This window comes from Pleurodeles waltl, chromosome 8 (assembly GCF_031143425.1).
Source record: "Pleurodeles waltl isolate 20211129_DDA chromosome 8, aPleWal1.hap1.20221129, whole genome shotgun sequence".
NCBI classification, from domain to species: Eukaryota; Metazoa; Chordata; class Amphibia; order Caudata; family Salamandridae; genus Pleurodeles; species Pleurodeles waltl.
Window position 1 is genome coordinate 1515230277 of NC_090447.1, and position 24197 is coordinate 1515254473.

The window sequence follows — 24197 nt, forward strand, 5'->3', positions numbered from 1 at the left end:
TCAACAACTAGCTACATTGTGACTGTTTAGCTGCTGGCCCATCCTCCGTAGTAGCCACATCCCACCCCAAATCTCAGCGTTCTTGAATGTTCCTCTTCACAGATCGAGACTTCAATGTGCGTCTAGAAACTGAGAAGAGGTCCTATGCCGCCGGGGAGTCGGCCGAGCTCAAGTGCATCATTGATGCCCAGAATGTGCCGGAACGTTTCTTCGCCGTCTCATGGGCCTTCAACAGCTCCTTGATCGCCAGCCTGTCGCCGAGCGGCGTCCCTTCCCTCAACAGCGACTTTGCGCAGCGCGAGAGCCAGGGCCAGTTGAAGGTGGCCAAGGAGAGCGACCACATCTCGGTGCTGAAGATCTTCCGGTTGCGACTGGAGGACAGCGGCAAGTACAACTGCCGTGTGACGGAGCGCGAGCGATCTGTGACGGGGGACTTCATCGATAAGGAGAGCAAGAGGCCGAAGAACATCCCCATCACCGTCCTTCCGCTGAGTAAGTACAGACTCACTAATAATAATGTCATTTCTAAAGCGCATTGCTACCTCGTTTGAGGTGTCCCAGCACTAGGTACTGGTGTCCACCCGCCTTAATGCAGTTATCGAACCGCCCTGAACTAAAAAAACAGGTTTTAATTTTTTTTCTGAACATTTCTGATTGGGCCTGCGAACTGCTAAGGGCAGAGTATTCCACAATTTGGGTGCTAGGTAGCCAAACAACCTCCTGCCCATACGTACTATCCTAAATCTGGCCAACATCTCACATCCCCATATATCCAACATCTCCCTTGCTGATCTGAGGCTCCTTGGGGATACATAAGGACTAACAAAAGGTTACAAATACCTTGGCCCTTTGTTATTCATAGCTTTGTAGCAAAAGCTTAAGGCTTTACAGGTGAATCCTTGTCTTACTGGGAGCCAATGAAGCTGAAGTTTGCTCTTTCAGCCCCTGGGCCCGGAAGGATGCCCGAGCATCCACAGCTGCTAATGAACGTAAGCCAAGAGGGATAACATGAGCAGTTGTGGCTTTTGGCCACAGTATTGTGTTTCTGTGATGAAAAAGAGATTAGGATTCAATGTATGTGTTATGTCTAGTTCTGGGCTTTCATGTGATTAACAGCCTTGTTTTGCTTCCATTGAACTCATTAGACTAACACACCTGTAAAGAATGGTTTGTAGGTGAAACATTTAGGGCTGATGATGTGTCTGCAATGACCCGGAGCGATGTGGTCACACTAAGAGTCAGCAGAAATGTTAAACCCGGTCACGGGTGAAATTTGTTACTTGTGATGCTGGTAAATTTGCTGATCTTCTCAGGCCTGTGTGTCTATGCTTGGCTTTGGTAAATCCTCCTCATCTATTCCACACCCTTTCCACTTCATCTGAGATTAAAAATGTTCATTATGCCCCTCCCTTCTCACGATTTGTCCTCCGACAGCATTTTCTTACATCCTGTTTGCTCGTCCTCCCCTCCACTTCCCCAATGAATATTCCTCCAGTGGGATCCTCAGCCCCCTAATGGTGGGACCTCTGCCCCTTGCCCCCTTCTCTTCCTCCCTGCAGCTCCTACCTTGGCTCCATTGCCTCCTTTTGTGCTTCAGACCATCTCTTAGCAGATGATGAACCTTCTTGTGAGCACTCACTGCTGATGTCAAGAGCTTATCACTTATTGAGCCACCACCATCCTTAATGCTCAACCTATCCATGTGTGTCCTTTCTTGACACTGCCTCAATATTCATCTCCGGTACCCCCTTATTCCTGTGACACAGCCCACTCTCTGTGTCTGCCACAAACTCAGAAGTGAATTATAAAAGATGATCTTCCTGCCTCCATCAATATAGCGCGATACCATCTCCTCAACCTTTGAAGGACCTGCCCCATCTCCACTACCGCTCAGTCGGAAAGCAAATGACTGCCCTCATACGATGCAAACAAGACTCTCCTCCGCTGCTTCTTACTCCCGATATAAGAAGCCTGACCGTCCCCAGCCATGTGCTACTCTGTCTACTTTACATGTAGAGCATCTGCCTTGATGTTGCACTGTGCAGCAAAGATCTCACTAAAAGAGCCTGGACACCAAGGCATCGGTGGGAGAGCTCCTTCTTGCCCCTCTCAGACCATAAGCACCACTAGCCATCAACTGAGATCCATTGCACAACATCGCCTCCCATCCCCGGTGCAGACCATTGGTAGTTCACTATTGTGCCTACCGTCTGGAACTAGCTACATCCCGCAACACCTCCCAGATTACACCCAGAGAGCTGACAATCTACACATTTCAGATTAGTTGCTTCTGCAAACCCATTTTTAGGTTCTATGAATCTCGGTGGTTCTAGAGCAGATTTCTACAATGAGTAGCTTGTGAGCTACTGGTAGCTCTCCGGCTACCTTTGATTGGCTGTCCCATGTGCAGCCAAGCCTACTATATCGGAAGCTTTTGCTTGGCTGTAGTAATATATGTATACCAAAATTGAAACTTGTGTATTCAAGACAAAAATGTGTGTATTTTCAAAACTCATACAATGGTGTTTGGACCAAAGTATTTGAATTTCCAAAATACCTTTAAAGCTGATATGTGAATGGTAAATCATGAAGTGTCTGTGAGACTTATTACTGGTGTTATTACCTTGGCACTACAAGCTTTGCAGCTATGGCTTCTATGCCTTACCTATGTAAAGGCTTCCAAATTCACAAAGTGTTTTTGACGTTACTGCTGGCAACCTTGCCAAATGCACTTAGGTGGTCACTACTGGTACCCTTGCTTACGGTGACCAAAATATAATGTTGGTTGATGATGGTCGCTGTTACAACAGTAATAATATCAGTAGCTCAGAATACTTTTCATTGACCACAAGTAGCTCTTGTTACAGAGAAGGTTGGAGACCCCTGTTCCTGAGACAGTCAGGAGCAGAAGTATTTTGTTGTGTCCACTTCCAGGAGTAGGGCTGAGTACACCGTGTGGTCTGGCAATGAGGTCAGAGCAGTCATTGATCATGGTACAAGTACCACCTCAATGAATCATTTCATCTATTCTTCATGCCCTCAGGGAGCAGCATCTCGGTCGATGTCTCCACCAACACCAGCTCCGTCTTGGAGGGGGAAAGTGTACGCTTCGCTTGTAATGTGCGCTCTGTGGCCACCCCTCAGAGCCGACTATCCGTGGCCTGGCAGCTGATCGATAAGCAGAACCGCCGCAGTGACGTGGTGTGGTTGGACCGAGAGGGCACCCTACGACCAGGACCGTCCTACCAGGAGCGTGGTGGCTTCGGGGGCATCCAGATGGAGCAGGTGCGGCCGAACGCCTTCACCCTGGAGATCTTCAGCAGCATCAAGGCCGATGAAGGGTACTATGAGTGCCGCGTGGCCGAGTGGGTGCAGGGTCCAGATGGAGAGTGGCAGATGATCGGAGAACGATCGGATAGCACCCCGGTGTCCATCACCGCTCTTGGTAAGTAGACACCACCATGCTGACACATGGGTAGACCTGCTTAGGTAGGGAAGAGGGATATACAGGAAAGAGAGAACCTGAAATAGAAAGACGCATGGGAGGCGAGAGAAATTGAGAACCAGAAAGAAAGAACCTGAAACAGTAGGGAAGGAAGAGAAGTAGAGAAACTGGAACTCCACGAAACAACAGAGATAGAAAAGCTAGAACAGAATGGAATAGGGAAAAAAGAGAGTCTGTAAAAGGAGGAGAGCAGGGAATAAAAACAACTTAGAACAGAGAAAGAAGTAGGAGAGAAAGAACCTGGAGAAGAAAAGACAAAAGGGAGAACCTGGGACAGAAAGAAGCATGGGAGGTGAGGGAAAGTAACAGGAAGAGACAATCTGAAACAGTAGGGAAGGAAGAGAGAACTTGGAACTCCATGCAACAAAGCTAAAAAAGCTAGAACAGAATGGAATGAATGAAAAAGAAAGCCACAACCTGTAAAAGAAAGAGAGAATAGAATAGAAAAAACATAGAACATGAAAGAATTGGGAGAGAAAGAACCTATAGAAGAAAAGGGAGAACATGGAGCAGGAGAGTATATGGGGGAGGGGAGACCTTGGATAGAGTGTATACAGCGGGGACCTGAGAACCTGGAAAATAAGGGCTGCAGGAGAGACAGAAAATTGGAAACAAAAGAGAAAGCTGGTAGAAAAAGAGAATCTGGAAAAGAACAAATGCAAGGAAGACATAGAACGTGAAAGAGAAGGGAAACAGAAGAGAAGATTCAGAAGGAAGTCAACGAGGAAACCTAGGAACAGGGGCAAGCAAGAGGAAGCAGGGCACTTGAGGAAGCAGAGGAGATAGTCTGAATCTGAAGAAAGAGACACAGAGGAGTTTGTAGGCAACTTAGGGTTGCGGAGGGGATACCCGGTGATCTGGAAGAGAAGCTGGAATGGAAGCCGGCTGAGGGTTGTAAGTTTGGGGGACCACAGGAGAGTTGGGAGTCGAGAGGAGTTGCGGATGAAACAGTGACGAGGGCTATGGGAAAGGTAAGCACATGAGGAAGGCGAGTAGAAGACTTGAAACGAGTGATAGAATCTGGAAAGGGCAGCACTAGGGACCTTGTGGCCACCAAAGGAGAAGATGTGGGGTGGAAGGCAGACGGTGGAGATGCTTCCCCAGAGGACTGGGCGGATTCAGTGGGGTGGGCAGTGAAAACTGAAAGGAAAGATGACAGGCTAAAGAAGAGAGAACATGAAAGAGATGAAGAGGGGGTCCCGGATTGTTGGCCCTAAAATTGAGGTGAAAAGTAGCACCCCTAAGATGATCAACTGGGGAGGTGAAAGATTCAGTAGCTTATCAGGGACCACTGGACACCCTTGCCTTGGAGTTATAATGTTCTCAATGCTTGCCTCAATCACATTTGTCCGCTGGATGAGATAGGTGTACCCATCCCCTGAGCCATCCAAACCTAGGGGGGGAAGGTATGCTAATCTGTGTACCAACACAAAAGCCATCCAATTCTAGGGGGCGGGAGGGTCTGTAGATTGGTGTATCATCCCCTGAGCCATCCAAACCTAGAGGGGAAGGCGTGTTTATCCGCGTCCCATCCCCAAAGCCATCCAGTCCTAGAGGGTAAGGTATGTTTGTCAGTCTACCAACCCCTGAGTGATCCATATCTAGAGGTGAAGGTATGTTTGTCAGTCTACCAACCCCTGAGTGATCCATATCATCTAGAGGTGAAGGTCTCTGGATCGTTGCGCTAAGCCCTGAGACATCAATCCCTCGAGGTGAAGGTCTGTGGATCCCTGTGTCAATGCCTGAGCCGCACTACCCTAGATCTAACACACGTAGCACCTCGCTGGACCACTTAAGCAGACGCTGAACGTGTGTGCTTGAGAATGCCAACCTCCTCAGCTAGACAACCCTAGACGAGAAAGGTTTGCCTTGGCTGTACCAGTCCCCTGAGACACAGGGGCCCTCATTTACAGGGATTTGTTGTAAAGCAGTCACTAAAGTGAAAGGGCAGGAATAAACTGTATTTATGAAATATCAAATCAAATCAAATCATTAACATTTATAAAGCGCGCTACTCACCCGTGCGGGTCTCAAGGCGCTAGGGGGGAAAGGGGGGGGTTATCGCTGCTCGAACAGCCAAGTCTTTAGGAGTCTCCGGAAAGCGGAGTGGTCCTGGGTGGTCCTGAGGCTGGTGGGGAGGGAGTTCCAGGTCTTGGCCGCCAGGAAGGAGAAAGATCTCCCACCCGCCGTGGAGCGGCGGGTGCGAGGGACGGCAGCAAGTGCGAGGCCAGCGGAGCGGAGGGGGCGGGTGGGGACGTAGAAGCTGAGGCGTCTGTTGAGGTATTCCGGTCCCTTGTTGTGGAGGGCTTTGTGTGCGTGGGTGAGAAGACGGAAGGTGATCCTTTTGCTGACTGGGAGCCAATGCAGGTGTCTCAGGTGTGCGGAGATGTGGCTGTTGCGGGGTACGTCGAGGATGAGGCGGGCCGAGGCGTTTTGGATGCGTTGCAGGCGGTTTTGGAGTTTGGCGGTGGTCCCGGCGTAGAGGGTGTTGCCGTAGTCCAGGCGACTCGTGACAAGGGCGTGGGTCACGGTTTTTCTGGTGTCGGCGGGGATCCAGCGGAAGATCTTGCGGAGCATGCGGAGAGTGAGGAAGCAGGCGGAGGACACGGCGTTGACTTGCTTGGTCATGGTGAGAAGAGGGTCCAAGATGAAGCCGAGGTTGCGGGCGTGGTCTGCGGGGGTCGGTGCGGTGCCGAGGGCCGTGGGCCACCAGGAGTCGTCCCAGGCGGACGGGGTGTTGCCGAGGATGAGGACTTCCGTTTTTTCAGAGTTCAGCTTTAGGCGGCTGAGCCTCATCCAATCTGCGACGTCCTTCATACCCTCTTGTAGGTTGGTCTTGGCGCTGGCGGGGTCCTTGGTGAGGGAGAGTACAAGTTGGGTGTCGTCGGCGTAGGAGGTGATGATGATGTCGTGCTTGCGTACGATGTCGGCGAGGGGGCTCATGTAGACATTGAAGAGTGTCGGGCTGAGCGATGAGCCTTGAGGTACGCCGCAGATGATCTTGGTGGGTTCTGAGCGAAACGGAGGGAGGTAAACTCTTTGGGAGCGGTTAGCGAGGAAGGAGGCGATCCAGTCCAGGGCCTGGCCTTGGATCCCGGTGGAGCGTAGGCGGGTGATTAGGGTGCGGTGACAGACGGTGTCAAAGGCAGCCGAGAGGTCGAGGAGAATGAGGGCGACTGTTTCACCGTTGTCCATCAGGGTTCTGATGTCGTCTGTGACTGAGATGAGGGCGGTTTCCGTGCTGTGGTTGGTTCGGAATCCGGTTTGTGAAGGGTCGAGCAGGTTGTTGTCTTCCAGGAAGGTGGTCAGCTGTTTGTTGACGGTCTTTTCTATTACCTTGGCTGGGAAAGGTAGAAGAGAGATGGGGCGGAAGTTTTTCAGGTCGCTTGGGTCAGCCGTAGGTTTCTTTAGTAATACGGTGCATTCCTGTCCTTTCCCCCTATGCTGGCGTGGTTTCTGCAGTCTAGCGCCAACGTATGGTGCAAAGGCGCCTGTGTTGTGGCAGGATTGTTTTTGTGCAAGAAGGGACATCTTCATAAATATTCCCCTAGTCTAACGGGCAAGACCATCTGTTTTCCTTTGGCCACCAGAGGTGGCACTTTTTGAGCTGTTAGTCTGACACCCTCTCTCCTCTCTCCCCAGATTCTGGCTTTGCTGTCACCGCCATTTCCCGCACCCCTGGCGTGACCTACAACGACTCCTTCGACCTTCAGTGTATCCTCAAGCCTCACTACCCCTCCTGGGTCCCCCTGGCAGTCACCTGGCGCTTCCAGATGGCAGGGGCCAGCGAGTTCCATGATCTGGTCACCTTCACACGGGACAGCGGGGTCCAGTGGGGGGAGCGTGCCGCAAACTTCCGGAGCCGCACCGCCATCGAGAAGGCAGAGTCCAGCAACAATGTGCGCCTGAGCATCAGCAGGGCCAGTGACTCAGAGGCGGGAAAGTACCAGTGCGTGGCGGAGCTGTGGAGGAAGAACCATAACAACACCTGGACCAAGATGGCGGAGCGCGCATCTAACCTGTTGGAGATTCGGGTACAGAGACCAGGTAAGGCCATTTTTTTTTTTTTTTTTTTTTTTTGCAGTTTTATATAGCGCAAAGTCAACCCAAAGTTATTGGAGATCTTTACATGAGCAGCGGTTACATTACACAAGGACATATTCATTTTTAGTAGGCATGGGGGAGATTAAGTGATTTGCCCAGAATCACAGGATGTTGAACTGACGCCGAGACTCGAACCTGGTTACCCAACTCCAAAGTCAGCAGGTTAGTGACCAGCGGGGCTTCTGACTGTCACCTCAGCAACGGGGTTGTCTGATTGCATCATCTGACCATGAGTGGACTCCCAACATGCATTCTTGTATTTGTTGCTTAAATTGCTATATATTGAGATTCCATAAGTCCTTCGAAGAGAAGTGCTGAACATAGCAACATGGTTGCATAAGAGAACATCAGGGGGCGGGGTTACTTCGAGTATTGATGGGTGTTACTGAGAAGTGGGAGATACGCAGACTCGTTAGCTAAGTACTGAGTAGGTATACTTACTTTATCACTGAAAGTGTGGCCAGGGCAGGTGTCTGGGGTATGGCTGGTAAGCAGAGGATAAAATAAATAAATAAATAAATTCTGGATTTGTAAAGTGCTGCAAATCACTTGTGAGGATCTCTAGGCGCTGGATTGTAGGCAAGGGGAGATTAAGTGTTTAGGGATTCAGGCTGGGGTCCAGGGTTGTTTCCGGGGTGCTGGCTGCAGTCCAGATCTATTTTCGGGGTGCAAGCTGGAGTCCGGATTTGTTTCCAGGCTGCAGTCCAGAAGGGTTTTGATGTTTTTCGGGGTGCAGGCTGGAGTCCAGATGTGTTCCCTGGTGCAGGCTGGAGTCCAGATATGCCTGATCTGTTTTCGGGGTACAGGCTGGAGTCCAGATATGCCTGATCTGTTTTCGGGGTGCAGGCTGGAGTCTAGGGTTATTTCCGGGGTGCTGGCTGCAGTTCAGATCTGTTTTCGGGGTGCAGGCTGGAGTCCAGATGTGTTCCCTGGTGCAGGCTGGAGTCCAGATATGCCTGATCTGTTTTCGGGGTACAGCCTGGAGTCTAGGGTTATTTCCGGGGTGCTGGCTGCAGTTCAGATCTGTTTTCGGGGTGCAGGCTGGAGTCCAGGGGTGCCGGCTGCAGCACAGGTGTTGAGAGGCGGCAGTATCAGTCTGCCTTGGGGGGGTAAGGCCTGCAGGTGAGGGGGCCGGACCAGGCTGGCCAGTAATACCGGCTCTGACAGCATTTGAGCCCTCGGGCTCTGGTGTCACGGAGGGGTGGAGGAGGGGTGAGAGAGTCAGTGCTCGCTTCCCAGGCTCCGCTCTCGCACCAGGGCTGAGGCTCCCCTCCCTAGTCCCTACCCACTTCAGTCAGCAGCCCCCGCTTTCGCCCCAGGGCTGAGGCTTACCTCTCTCTGGCCTTAGATTGGAGCAGTGTGATCTCAGTCTATACTCTCACACCAGGTTTGTAATTTCCCTCCCTTACCCCTCTCACGGTCGTTGGTTTCCCAGTCCCCCCCCCCCACCCCCCAGGGCTGAGACTTTCTCTGGCCTTGGTGGTCGGCGGGGGAATTGCCCGCACAGAGACTTTACTCCGCTCTCACATCAGGGCCGGGGCTTCCTCCACTCACCCGCCCCCCCAAACCCCCGGCCGTGGCCCCCCGCAGGGCATTGGAGTTGTGAACAATAGACACCTTTGTACTCTTAGCCGTGTCTGTACCGGGGGGTCACGGGGGGCATGTGACAGGCGTGTGAGCGTGCTGGAAATGGCAGGGTCAAGGTGCGTGGTGCACGTCATTGTGAATGTGTACACTGTGTGGTGTGCACTAGAGAGCAGGCTGTGTTACAGCACGGGTCAGTGTGTTGTGTGCTAGGGAGCAGGTTGTGTTACAGCACGGGTCAGTGTGTTGTGTGCTAGGGAGCAGGTTGTGTTACAGCACGGGTCAGTGTGTTGTGTGCTAGAGAGCAGGCTGTGTTACAGCACGGGTCTGTGTGTTGTGTGCTAGGGAGCAGGTTGTGTTACAGCACGGGTCAGTGTGTTGTGTGCTAGAGAGCAGGCTGTGTTACAGCACGGGTCTGTGTGTTGTGTGCTAGGGAGCAGGTTGCGTTACAGCACGGGTCAGTGTGTTGTGCTAGAGAGCAGGCTGTGTTACAGCACGGGTCTGTGTGTTGTGTGCTAGAGAGCAAGCTGTGTTACAGCACGGGTCAGAGTGTTGTGTGCTAGAGAGCAGGCTGTGTTACAGCACGGGTCTGTGTGTTGTGTGCTAGGGAGCAGGCTGTGTTACAGCACGCGTCTGTGTGTTGTGCTAGAGAGCAGGCTGTGTTACAGCACGGGTCAGTGTGTTGTGCTAGAGAGCAGGCTGTGTTACAGCACGGGTCAGAGTGTTGTGTGCTATAGAGCAGGCTGTGTTACAGCACGGGTCAGAGTGTTGTGTGCTAGAGAGCAGGTTGTGTTACAGCACGGGTCAGAGTGTTGTGTGCTAGAGAGCAGGCTGTGTTACAGCACGGGTCAGAGTGTTGTGTGCTAGGGAGCAGGTTGTGTTACAGCACGGGTCTGTGTGTTGTGTGCTAGGGAGCAGGTTGTGTTACAGCACGGGTCTGTGTGTTGTGTGCTAGGGAGCAGGTTGTGTTACAGCACGGGTCTGTGTGTTGTGTGCTAGGGAGCAGGTTGTGTTACAGCACGGGTCTGTGTGTTGTGCTAGGGAGCAGGCTGTGTTACAGCACGGGTCAGAGTGTTGTGTGCTAGAGAGCAGGCTGTGTTACAGCACGGGTCTGTGTGTTGTGTGCTAGGGAGCAGGTTGTGTTACAGCACGGGTCTGTGTGTTGTGTGCTAGGGAGCAGGTTGTGTTACAGCACGGGTCTGTGTGTTGTGTGCTAGAGAGCAGGCTGTGTTACAGCACGGGTCAGAGTGTTGTGTGCTAGAGAGCAGGCTGTGTTACAGCACGGGTCTGTGTGTTGTGCGCTAGGGAGCAGGCTGTGTTACAGCACGGGTCTGTGTGTTGTGTGCTAGGGAGCAGGTTGCGTTACAGCACGGGTCTGTGTGTTGTGTGCTAGAGAGCAGGCTATGTTACAGCACGGGTCAGAGTGTTGTGTGCTAGAGAGCAGGCTGTGTTACAGCACGGGTCAGAGTGTTGTGTGCTAGAGAGCAGGCTGTGTTACAGCACGGGTCAGAGTGTTGTGTGCTAGAGAGCAGGCTGTGTTACAGCACGGGTCTGTGTGTTGTGTGCTAGGGAGCAGGTTGTGTTACAGCACGGGTCTGTGTGTTGTGCGCTAGGGAGCAGGCTGTGTTACAGCACGGGTCTGTGTGTTGTGCTAGAGAGCAGGCTGTGTACAGCACGGGTCAGTGTGTTCTGCTAGAGAGCAAGCTGTGTACAGCACGGGTCTGTGTGTTGTGTGCTAGGGAGCAGGCTGTGTTACAGCACGGGTCTGTGTGTTGTGCTAGAGAGCAGGCTGTGTTACAGCACGGGTCTGTGTGTTGTGCGCTAGGGAGCAGGCTGTGTTACAGCACGGGTCAGTGTGTTGTGCTAGAGAGCAGGCTGTGTTACAGCACGGATCTGTGTGTTGTGTGCTAGAGAGCAGGCTGTGTACAGCACGGGTCAGTGTGTTGTGCTAGGGAGCAGGCTGTGTTACAGCACGGGTCAGTTTGTTGTGCTAGAGAGCAGGCTGTGTTACAGCACGGGTCAGTTTCTTGTGCTAGAGAGCAGGCTGTGTACAGCACGGGTCAGTGTGTTGTGCTAGGGAGCAGGCTGTGTTACAGCACGGGTCAGTTTGTTGTGCTAGAGAGCAGGCTGTGTTACAGCACGGGTCTGTGTGTTGTGTGCTAGAGAGCAGGCTGTGTTACAGCACGGGTCTGTGTGTTGTGCTAGAGAGCAGGCTGTGTTACAGCACGGGTCTGTGTGTTGTGCGCTAGGGAGCAGGCTGTGTTACAGCACGGGTCTGTGTGTTGTGCGCTAGGGAGCAGGTTGTGTTACAGCACGGGTCTGTGTGTTGTGTGCTATGGAGCAGGCTGTGTTACAGCACGGGTCAGTGTGTTGTGTGCTAGGGAGCAGGCTGTGTTACAGCACGGGTCTGTGTGTTGTGCTAGAGAGCAGGCTGTGTTACAGCACGGATCTGTGTGTTGTGTGCTAGAGAGCAGGCTGTTACAGCACGGGTCTGTGTGTTGTGTGCTATAGAACAGGCTGTGTTACAGCACGGGTCTGTGTGTTGTGCGCTAGGGAGCAGGCTGTGTTACAGCACGGGTCTGTGTGTTGTGCTAGGGAGCAGGCTGTGTTACAGCACGGGTCAGTGTGTTGTGTGCTATAGAGCAGGCTGTGTTACAGCACGGGTCAGTGTGTTGTGTGGTAGGGAGCAAGCTGTGTTACAGCACGGGTCAGTGTGTTGTGTGGTAGGGAGCAAGCTGTGTTACAGCACGGGTCTGTGTGTTGTGTGCTAGGGAGCAGGCTGTGTTACAGCACGGGTCTGTGTGTTGCCCGCTACCATGACCTAGCAAAGACTTCCCTTCTCTAGTGGTAGCCCGACTACCCCCCCCGCCCCCGGTCCCCAGTTAAAAGAATATTTCACTTCTGCATTTCCTGATACACTATAGATTACAGACACCTTTCCCTCTGTGTGTATTACCTCCATGTGTGTGTTTATATCTGTGATTTCCGGTCTGTCAGGTTTACAGCAGTTTTGCTTGTGATTGTGTGTTCATGTGCTCCTGTATAAGGCCATATGTGCACACACGTGGCATCGCGGTGCTCATGTACGTGTATATGTGACTTTGTGATGTTTTTGTGCGTTTTTATGTGCACCTTGTGTTTGTATTTTGTTTTGTGTTTGCGCAGGCTTTAAGCAGAGGATGCTTCGTTTGCGGGGCGCCTTGAGTCCCTTGTCTACATCTGTCAGTGTTCGTGTTTGTGTGTCTTATGTGCGGGGCGCCTTGAGTCCCTTGCTTTCATCTGTCAGTGCACGTGCGTCTTGTGTGCGATGTGCCATTAGTCCCTTGTCTACATCTGTCAGTGCTCGTGTTTGTGTGTCTTATCTGCGGTGCGCCTTGAGTCCCTTGCCTGCATCTGTGAGTACACGTGTTTGTGTGCGATGCGCCTCGAGTCCCTTGTCTACATGTGTCTTATCTGCGGTGCCTCTTGAGTCCCTTGTCTACATCTGTCAGTGCAGTGTTTGTGTGTCTTCCGTGCGCCTTGAGTCCCTTGCCTTCGCGTCAGTGCAGTGTTTGTGTGTCTTCCGTGCCGTGCGCCTTGAGTCCCTTTGCCTTCACGTCAGTGCAGTGTTTGTGTGTCTTCCGTGCGGTGCGCCTTGAGTCTCTTGCCTTCGTGTCAGTGCAGTGTTTGTGTGTCTTCCGTGTGTGCGCCTTGAGTCCCTTGCGTCCGTGTCAGTGCAGTGTCCCCTGCCCCCTGCTGCCCTGTGTGCGCCCTGCCGGTGCCCGCCGAGGCCTGGCAGCCCATGTACCCCCAGCGCCCGCGGAAGTGCCGCGCTCATCTGCTCTCTGCAGCGCGCAGCTCTCACTGGGCCTCTGGGAGCTAATGTTACAAGTCAGCGGATCGTTGAATGAACTCTCTCGATGCGCTCGGCTGCCGGGAAGGCGGGCACGGCGCGCCTCTTATTGCTCTGGTGAGCTGGGCCTGCGTTATTAAGAATAACAACGAGTACAAGATAATTGGAAACCGTGCCAAGGCCCTGGCTGGCACCAGAGGGCTCTTTGTTTGAACTGAGCAGTGATCTTGTGTCCTCCACGAGCCAGAAGCCAACACAGCCTCGGGGGCCCCGGGGGCGGTGGGGGGACAGGGAGTGGGGGAGTCCACCATTGACTGGAAGTGGTTATTGACCCCTGGAAGTGGTTATTGACCCCTGGAAGTGGCTCTCGACCCCTGGAAGACTGAGCCCTCCACCAGCCGCAAGCGAACACAGCCTCGGGGCAGGCACCGGGTTCCACGGGGGGCAGGATTTGGGGGATTCCACCGTTAACTGGAAGTGGTTATTGACCCCTGGAAGTGGTTATTGACCCCTGGAAGACGGAGTCCTCAACGAGCAGGAAGTGAACACAGCGCCAGGGGGCAAGCACCATGTCCTCCGGGCTGGGGGGGGGGGGGGGGCGGTGTGTCAGGAAGTGGGAGATTCCACTGAGTCCTCAATGAGCTGTAAGTAGACACAACCTCAGGGGCAAACACCCGCCCCCCCCCCCCCACCATTGACTGTAAGTGGCTATCATCCCTGGAGGTGGCTATCGACCCCTAGTGGTCTGGGTTTGCATTGACATCACCACTAAGAAAGTGGCCACCCCTGGGGCCTTATAAGACAAAGTTCCCCTGGGGGCGCAACAGGCATGTTCGCCCGGTTTATGCACCCCCGGGCACTGTGGCATTACAGGACAGCCCGCAGACGCTTGGACGGCCCTTTCTGTAATACTGATTGCCCTGGCGCACATATAGGGCCAGCGCTATGACCAGAGGATGTTCCCTTATGTGCATGGGGCGTGGCCCAATGCCAATGAAGGTACCCCCTTTGCCTCTGCGCCCGTGCCGTATTATAGATGTGGGTTCAGAGGCCAAGAAGCTTTCAGGAGGCGCACTGTCAGTGTGCCCCCTAGTGGCAGCCCTCTGGAAGGGATAAAGGGGTCCTATGGACCCCCAAGAAATTCCCTTGCAGGTGGGTACAGTCACTGCTGCACACCCTGCAAGGAGATCTCTAATCCCCCTGAAAACTGCAGACGGGTTGGCGTCTGCACAGTGAAACATTGAGCGGCTCCTTCATTCGCTTGAATGCGCTGCCCCTAGGATGGCGTGAGTTCACGGCTGCCCTGGGGGTAGCACATTCAATGTAATAGGGTGCCCATTCTCTTAGTGCGCCCAGCACACCTGTTTTAGGGTGCACTGTGGCACAAACATAGATAGTGTGCCGTATTTGTAATAGGGCTCCTGGCGTTTGTCAGGACACTTTGGCTGAAGAACCTCAAGCCGACCACGTGGGTTAACCATCCTTCAAGGACCAGGGTCTCCTCGAGGCATCCTGTGTCATCTTACTGGATTTCCCAGCAGCCTTTGATACTAGAATTCATTATGGTTGTGAATAGTATAAGGAAAGTTGTGTTTGACAGAAATATAGTGTCCTAAATATTGTTTACAAAAATATTGCTGCATGGGTGTAGATTTTATACCCTTAACTCCAACGGGGCGACATTTTGCGGGGTATAGTGGCTAAGTGGACTCAGGCGCCCACTGTATGGGCCTGTTTTGGACCTCATAGTCACAGGTTCAAATCCCGGCAGGTCCACTCAGCCTTTCATCCTTCTGAAGTCAATAAAAATGAGTGCCATTGAGTTGGGTAAAAATAAACGCCTGTTATTCAGCGCCAAGATTCCCTTCTGGGTGAAAGCGCTTTACAAATACACGTTATGTTATTTCTGCGAACGATGGGTTAACGCATGATATTTCTTGTGATATTTTAGTGCTGCAAAAGTGAGGTGCTCCCTCTTCCTGAAGGACTGGAAGAGTCAACCGGCAGTGGGTGATCACACCAAGGGCAGGGGTCTCTGTACTTCCTTAGTCTTAGATGAATCAGTGCATAGGGTAGGACGTGGCCAACTTGCGGCCCCTCTTGTCTCGAGAACAGAGTCACTTTGAAGAATCATGATCTGAAGATGCAAACAGCTGGGCCTGGCCTTTGCTCGCATGATCAGAGTTCCACTCTTCAGGCAGGGACCACAAACAGGGATATCCCAAGGGCAGAAGCTCGGTCCCACCCTTGGAGGGCTGGATGAGGGGACATAACCGCAGGATGTGTTAGGCCTGGTCTGAGGAACCTCTACAGAACCAGCTTGGAGAGATGTCTGAAGTGCAGACGAACAGAAGTGGACCTAGAGGGTCAGTTCTTAGCCGTGCAGGGGGCACTCTAGATGCCTTGGCAGGTGGAAAGTTCTGCCCTGTTTAGCATGCATAACTGTACCCAAGAGCATGGCCCAGGAGGGATGGGGGAAAGCTCTGGCTGGTCAAAGGAGTAGGTATTCCAAGGAAGCTTGTGTGTACGTGTGAGAATCGTGTGATTCACAGAAGCTACTAGCACAGGGTAAATGTGGAGGCCACAAAAGTACACATTTGTGCATTAGAGGGGTGATAATCCAGGCATCACAAGAAGGTCTAAGCTGTCTCTGGGCACATCTGGAAGCAGAGTGGCCACAGCTGGACAGAGGGTTTGCAGAGTCAATGTGAATTTCCTAAAGACTCCCAGATGGCCGCTGGGCTCTACAAACAGATGCCACATAGGGAATGTCACATGCACACAACAGATTGGAAGGTAACCGGCCGGTCCAGGCACCAAACATCAGTACGTCTGGATAATAGACAGGGCCACTGGAATTACGTGGCAGGATAAGGCGAAATGATGCTGAATGATTAAAAAGATTATGGCAAGAAAAGGCAAATTATGCAGCGTAAAGTGCCACATTTTCTGATTCTATTTAATTATTATTTAATTTTTACTCGTGTTAAAACTGGCTGGGCATTGGTTGTACCTCGTGAGCAACAACAATTTAACCAGCCGCCCATGCAAATGTCCTTCCACTGGGCAGCAACACGTGTCACTGTGTTTTTAGTAAATTTTGAATTGTTTGAGCTAGAAACAACATTTTTTGTTAAAATCAGCAGATTATGTGGTGAATGATGGATTATGTGGCAAATGCGACAAATCTATCAGTATGCAAAAAACACCATGACCGCATAATTCCAGTGGCCCTGATAATAGGTTACACACAAACATGCTATGTGTCACAACTCATAATGTGCACACTGGGGGTGCAGTGACGGACCACGGCGAAGGATGCTGAACACAATTTGTACAGAGATTCTCCCCTCAGCCAGGTGGACGGGCAGTAGCCACCCTCTGCTGAACCTTGGGGTACCTTTTGGGTGCACCCCTGTTAAGACGACTCAACTTGGAGCTCTTCCGGTTGGCTCACTGGTGCCCACTCCACTGAAGGAAGCCGAGTCATCATATTTGAACTAAGGGTGGCATGCTAGAACTGTCGGCAACGTGCAAGGACTTCCCTGGTGATAACAGCAAAATCCTCAGGAATCACCCTAAGCGGCGAGCTACCCGCGCACCCGCCAAATAACGCGGTTTGCAGCTCAAGCACTCGCGCACTGCGTGTAAGGTGTGCTTCCGCCCCTCCGCGGAGACCAGTTACCACTTGCATAGTTCTCAGGACTACTGCATTGTCCTATACCTGGGCTGCAGGGGGTCGGCTTGATGCGGTTCTAAGGAGGGCTGAGCGCAGGTCTACCGCTAATCTGTCACCTTAGGACAGTGGTTCCCAACCTGTCGTCCGGGGACCCCTGGGGGTCCGCGACGCCTCCTCAGGGGGTTCGTCACAGCTTAGAAAATTAATATTAACAGATTAATAAAGTGTATATAAATCAAGTGGCTAAATGTACAATTGAACATTTTAAAACATACTGTAAATGTCAAGGAATTTAAAATTGGAGGCTAAATATTAAATTAGTATCCTCAGATTGATTTGTGGGGGCAGTGTAGGTGCATCTAACAGAATATAGTATGGACCATGTGTGGCTTCAATTGAATTTAGAAAAGTTCCAACCTTCCTATTACATTTTTTTTTTTATTTGTACTTTTTTGCAAATTAAGTAAAATGTGTTCTCATTTGTGTATTTGTTTGCTAACTGCTTGTTCCTGTATTTTTTTGTATATTGTTTTGCGGTTCAAATCATCAACAATGTTTAGGTCAGGGTCCTTGGCTTCGAATAATGACTCAATGAAGGGGGGTCCCCGGATTCCAATAATGATTCAGTTGGGGTCCCCCATTCCAGTTATGATAAAGTGGTGGTCCACAGATGTCAAAAGGTTGAGAGCCGCGCCCCCCTTAGAAAGCATTGCCACTGGCACAAGGGGCTCAGTTCCATGCATGTGTCTCATACACAGTCTGTTCCCATCCTGACCAGTCGTATTTGACTTGGTCACTGAAACATTACACATCTCCTCGTTCTCTTCGACCACTGCTCAAAACCCATCAATAAGAAAGGGGGGGTCGCAGATTACATTCTATATTCAGAAAGGCATCTACGACAATTTTTTTTTTTTAGTGAATGAGATTCTCTTAGAATTTTGCTCTCTTAATATATATGTGATTCTAGAGTGCCAAACATCAGAGGTGATGGTAGTAGCGCTTTGTAACAATCAAATAAACAAGCATTTGCAATGCAATGGGTCTCTCGTTTGTTCGAGTTAGAGCTACTAGCGTTGTAAATTCCTAACTGGACTTTTCTTGCCACTTAAATTGAAAATGAAAAGTAGAACAGTTCACATAAGCGCGCCGATTCATAGCGCAACGGCTGCCATGAGCATGAGCGCGAAGGAGAGACACAAAAGGAAAAAGAAGTTTGCTCGCAATGAAACGTATCAGGAAATGTGAAATTATCCATGTAAGAGTCAGTGGCCAAGATGGTAACAAAACTGCTCCAAGGAGGGACATACATAAAGTATTTACCAATGATAACAAAGGATTTTTGAAAGGCAAGCCCATGAACGAGTGATAGTGATGGGCGTGCGGTGGGCAGTGGGATAGATTACAACAGGTCAAAGCACTTGCCCGCTCGACCTAAAAATCGAACTTCTGCTTTTATGAAAATTGCAGAGTGAGCTCCATGCGCACAGTCAAAATCTGGATTGTGTCATGGGGTGTAGACCCCAAAATCTTCTGGGTCCACAACCTCTAACCCTCTACCCAGGGGATCCCTGCAAAACTGCAGACCCTTCTCTCTATGCAACGTGCCCAGGTTACTAGCTTCTCCAGGGCCCAGACTGAGCGCTCTGTCATTCAGTAGCCAGACTAGACCCTCATTCTCCGTAGACCATCGAAGCTTGGTTTCCCTCGCCCTTGTCTCATGTAAGATCCTGAATGTGGGTGGAAAGGTATCTTGTAACAAAGTGTTCTCTTTTGCCTCGTTGACGAGGGCGGAGTGGTATGACTCACTGTGACGTCATGCGACGGCCCACAATGCCCCTTTATGTGACTTCCGTTTTGCAGTCCCTCGTCTGTCCCTTCATGTGCTGCTGTGCAGTTCCTCTGTTTTCGCCTTGACTCGGTTGTCTGCAGATGTTGCCTCATTAGGAGACTTGGGTACATTAGAATATTAAATAATAGTGGAGCACTCAAATATATATACATTGAATACTTAATACAGTACCTCATAGGACCATTTTGGGAAACATATTTCAAAAAGGCAATATATTAGAAGAAATACAATCAAGCGTGTGGAATCATATGGGTGTCCAAATTCAATGTGATCATTAGTAACTTTAATATTATTACATTTCTATATACAAGGAAAAAAACAACAAATTACTTGTTGAATTCAAAATTTAAAATTCATACAGTTGTATGGGAAATCAAAGATTTTTTACTCATTCCGAAAGCACAATAAAAAGCTAATGTCCATTCCTGTGAAGTTCCATTCAACGATGAAGCTCAAAAAGTCCCCCGTCTGTAAGACACCAGCTATAGAACTGCCTCCAGTTCATATAATGTATATCCAGTTATCCAATCTCTATAGATCTGTCCATAGATGGTGATAAATTTCAGCCCATGTGGTGCTTATAGCCGACACGTGTTTCGTCCCGAACCAGGACTTTATCAAGGCTGGCATTTGCTCATTCGGTGTTTGGCCATCTTCGTCCCAAGGACTCCACATCTGTAGGGTTATGCCAGAGCTTTGCATCCTCATGAGAAGATCCGTTTTTAATCTGTTTCTCCATGAACCGCTTAGAGTTTGTTACGAATGGAAAAGCGCTTTTAAATATGAACTTTCTCTATGCAACAGGAGAACCTCATCATGCAGAACAGTCATGGGCGTTGGTTTGGCTGAAGGGCATGGGTAGAGGAAGTGACGTCACCGACCCTGTGACTCCAGTCACAGCACAGGGGTGCCCCCTTGTCCCACTCGTGGCCCCTCAGCATCTTCCGGTTCCTGCTGAGGGGTTCCAGGTATCTGCAAGGAGATCAATCTGCAGGAAAGGGCCTGGGGCAGCAGTGCTATCCCTCACTATCGGTACCTGACGTCCGTCGGACCAAAGCCTGTGACAGGTGTTCCAAGGCAGCGCCCAGATGCTCCCACACACAGAGGTGACCCTCATAACTCCAGACCCCACAGCGCTCCTTCTTATCGCCCGACTCTCCCGTCCTTGGGGCTCCAGGGCTCAGTCTGTGGGGGGCTACAGCCCCATGGGGCCTGGGGACGTGCGTCACTCGGCCCCCATCAGATGGACCGGTCCACTGTACGAGTCCGCTCGGCTCCTGTGGTGTTGGAGAGTCCATGTGGAAGGGAGGCCACAGACATGGCTCCATATAGGATAATTAAATATTCATTCTGCTTCCCCCCTCCAGTGCTTAATTTGCGCTTGTTGTTTCTAGTGCTGAGCACTGGCACTTATTTTTGAAGGGCTTATTCTTCTGGCTCAAGCATTTGCTGCGAGCAAAAGACACATATGGGAAAGACGGAGGAAGAGAAAAACGAAAAAGCGTCACAAAGGAGAATGTAGAAAGCTGCAAGAGTGAGCTGAAGGGACAGGGAGTGGTCTTATATGGATTGGAGAGGCCCGAGGTGGCTTCAGGATTACGCTGCCTGAGTATTCCGTGTTCGCACATTTAGGGCCTGATTACAACTTTGGAGGACAGTGTTAATCCGTCCCAAATGTGACGGATATCCTGCCCACCGTATTACGAGTTCCATAGGATATAATGGACTCGTAATACGGTAGGTGGTATTTCCGTCACATTTGGGACGGATTAAAACCATCCTCCAAAGTTGTAATCAGGCCCTTAATTGCAGCAGCCGCGTGTTTGTGGAGGGCTTTCAGCACCGGCACCTTTTTATTTACAAATTAAGCAATGCCCCCCCACCCCCGCAAGAGCTTTCATTGCTTTCCTCTCCCCCTCCGATGGGCTGGTTCTAGGGCCTACAGCCTGGCCTCTCTGGGCAGGCGATGCACTCCACCGACAAGTTCATAATATAGAGGGAGTGGAGCAAAGGCTTCTGGGAATACAAGATGGCGCCCCCTCCTGTCTGCTGATCTGTGCTCTGCTCTCGCATCTTAGTACTTGTCCTTGTGAAGTCATCGGAGGCACCCCCCTGATGCTGCTGATGACACGTGAACGGAGGCCTTCTTGGGCAAGAATTCATGTTCTGTCTCTTTCCTTTCTCTCTCCCTTTTGGTGAGTTCCTACCCTCCCTCTCTCCCGCCAAGGCACCCCCCTACCCTCACCGCACAGCGCCACCTGCAGAGAGCCCTCCCCCACCCTCACCGCACAGCACCACCTGCAGAGAGCCCCCCCACCCTCACCACACAGCGCCACCTGCAGAGAGCCCCCCCACCCTCACCGCACAGCGCCACCTACAGAGAGCCCCCCCACCCTCACCACACAGCGCCACCTGCAGAGAGCCCTCCTCCACCCTCACCACACAGCGCCACCTGCAGAGAGCCCTCCTCCACCCTCACCACACAGCGCCACCTGCAGAGAGCCCTCCTCCACCCTCACCACACAGCGCCACCTGCAGAGAGCCCCCCCCACCCTCACCACACAGCGCCACCTACAGAGAGCCCCCCCACCCTCACCACACAGCGCCACCTGCAGAGAGCCCCCCCTACCCTCACCGCACAGCGCCACCTACAGAGAGCCCCCCCACCCTCACCACACAGCGCCACCTACAGAGAGCCCCCCCACCCTCACCACACAGCGCCACCTGCAGAGAGCCCCCCCCCACCCTCACCGCACAGCGCCACCTGCAGAGAGCCCCCCCCACCCTCACCACACAGCACCATGCAGAGAGCCCTCCTCCACCCTCACCACACAGCCCCACCTGCAGAGAGCCCCCCCTACCCTCACCGCACAGCGCCACCTACAGAGAGCCCCCCCACCCTCACCACACAGCGCCACCTGCAGAGAGCCCCCCCCACCCTCACCACACAGCACCATGCAGAGAGCCCTCCTCCACCCTCACCACACAGCGCCACCTGCAGAGAGCCCCCCCTACCCTCACCGCACAGCGCCACCTACAGAGAGCCCCCCCACCCTCACCACACAGCGCCACCTGCAGAGAGCCCTCCTCCACCCTCACCACACAGCGCCACCTGCAGAGAGCCCCCCCCACCCTCACTGCACAGCGCCACCTGCAGAGAGCCCCCCCCACCCTCACCGCACAGCGCCACCTGCAGAGAGCCCCCCCACCCTCACCACACAGCGCCACCTGCAGAGAGCCCCCCCACCCTCACCACACAGCGCCACCTGCAGAGAGCCCTCCTCCACCCTCACCACACAGCGCCACCTGCAGAGAGCCCCCCCCACCCTCACTGCACAGCGCCACCTGCAGAGAGCCCCCCCCACCCTCACCACACAGCACCATGCAGAGAGCCCTCCTCCACCCTCACCACACAGCGCCACCTGCAGAGAGCCCTCCTCCACCCTCACCACACAGCGCCACCTGCAGAGAGCCCTCCTCCACCCTCACCACACAGCGCCACCTGCAGAGAGCCCTCCTCCACCCTCACCACACAGCGCCACCTGCAGAGAACCCCTCCCCCCCCCTCCCAACTCACTCTGCTTCCCCGTCACACAGGACCGCCTGGGCGCTCTCTCCTTCCTCGGACCGCCATCCCTGCCTCCCACTCTCACTACACCACGCGGCTGTCTCACCTCTTCCACCCATCCATCCCTTCCTCCCAATCACTCTGTACCACCTGGGCTGTCTCACCTCTTCCTCACTCCCCCATGTCTCCCACCCCTGCGGAGCTCCTACTTTCCAGCAGACTCCCCACAGTCCAGAGCTATATCTGCCTATCTCACTCTCCCCCAGAGTCCATGCTCAGCAGTGGTGACAGCAGGCTGTCCTCGTCTCTGTGGTCTGTGGTGACAGCAGGCTGCCCCTCGTGTGGTCTGTGGTGACAGCAGGCTGTCCTCGTCTCTATGGTCTGTGGTGAAGCAGGCTGCCCCTCGTGTGGTCTGTGGTGAAGCAGGCTTCCCCTCGTGTGGTCTGTGGTGACAGCAGGCTGTCCTCGTCTCTGTGGTCTGTGGTGACAGCAGGCTGCCCCTCGTGTGGTCTGTGGTGACAGCAGGCTGTCCTCGTCTCTATGGTCTGTGGTGAAGCAGGCTGCCCCTCGTGTGGTCTGTGGTGAAGCAGGCTTCCCCTCGTGTGGTCTGTGGTGACAGCAGGCTGTCCTCGTCTCTATGGTCTGTGGTGAAGCAGGCTGCCCCTCGTGTGGTCTGTGGTGAAGCACGCTTCCCCTCGTGTGGTCTGTGGTGAAGAAGGCTGCCCCTCGTGTGGTCTGTGGTGAAGCAGGCTTCCCCTCGTGTGGTCTGTGGAGACAGCAGGCTGCCCCTCGTCTCTATGGTCTGTGGTGAAGCAGGCTGTCCCTCGTGTGGTCTGTGGTGAAGCAGGCTTCCCCTCGTGTGGTCTGTGGTGACAGCAGGCTGCCCCTCGCCTCTATGGTCTGTGGTGACAGCAGGCTGCCCCTCGTGTGGTCTGTGGTGACAGCAGGCTGCCCCTCGTCTCTATGGTCTGTGGTGAAGCAGGCTGCCCCTCGTGTGGTCTGTGGTGAAGTAGGCTTCACCTCGTGTGGTCTGTGGTGACAGCTGGCTGGCCCTCGCCTCTGTGGTCTGTGGTGACAGCAGGCTGCCCCTCGTGTGGTCTGTGTTGACAGCAGGCTGCCCCTGGCCTCCAGGGTCTGTCTCCTGCCCAGACAGCACCTGCAGGGCAAAGCTCCATTCTCCACCTCGTTCCCAGGACACAACGCACGCCTGGTCCCCACCCTGTCCCCATGCACACAGCAGTGGTCTGTCGTGCGCGCCTACACCCTGCCACCCCCAGCACACAGCTGACCTATGCCGTACACGCCTGGTCCCCATGCACACAGCAGTGGTCTGTGTAAGCTCTGCACCCTGTCCATGCACACAGCAGTGGTCTGTGTATGCTCCACACCCTGTCCCCACGCACACAGCAGTGGTCTGTGTATGCTTCACACCCTGTCCCCATGCACACAGCAGTGGTCTGTGTCTGCTCCACACCCTGTCCACATGCACACAGCAGTGGTCTGTGTATACTCCACACCCTGTCCCCATGCACACAGCAGTGGTCTGTGTGTGCTCTACATCCTGTCCCCTCCACACCCTGTCCCCATGCACACAGCAGTGGTCTGTGTATGCTCCGCACTCTGTCCACATGCACACAGCAGTGGTCCGTGTATACTCCACACCCTGTCCCCTCCACACCCTGTCCCCATGCACACAGCAGTGATCTGTGTGTGCTTCACACCCTGCCCACATGCACACAGCAGTGATCTGTGTATGCTCCACACCCTGTCCCCTCCACACCCTGTCCCCATGCACACAGCAGTGATCTGTGTATGCTCCACACCCTGTCCCCTCCACACCCTGTCCCCATGCACACAGCAGTGATCTGTGTATGCTCCACACCCTGTCCCCATGCACACAGCAGTGGTCTGTGTATACTCCACACCCTGTCCCCATGCACACAGCAGTGGTCTGTGTGTGCTCTACATCCTGTCCCCTCCACACCCTGTCCCCATGCACACAGCAGTGGTCTGTGTATGCTCCGCACTCTGTCCACATGCACACAGCAGTGGTCCGTGTATACTCCACACCCT

General features: G+C 52.9%; 1 protein-coding gene across 1 annotated transcript in view; it reads left to right on the plus strand.

Moving 5' to 3' along the window:
- The window catches only part of LOC138248853 (immunoglobulin superfamily member 3-like), a 249265-nt gene that overhangs the window by 157314 nt on the left and 67754 nt on the right, over nucleotides 1–24197 (plus strand). The window contains exons 6-8 of the mRNA XM_069202806.1: nucleotides 103–492; nucleotides 3044–3445; nucleotides 7148–7552. Of these exons, the coding sequence (XP_069058907.1) occupies nucleotides 103–492; nucleotides 3044–3445; nucleotides 7148–7552 (1197 nt within the window). The remainder of the gene's footprint in view (nucleotides 1–102; nucleotides 493–3043; nucleotides 3446–7147; nucleotides 7553–24197) is intronic.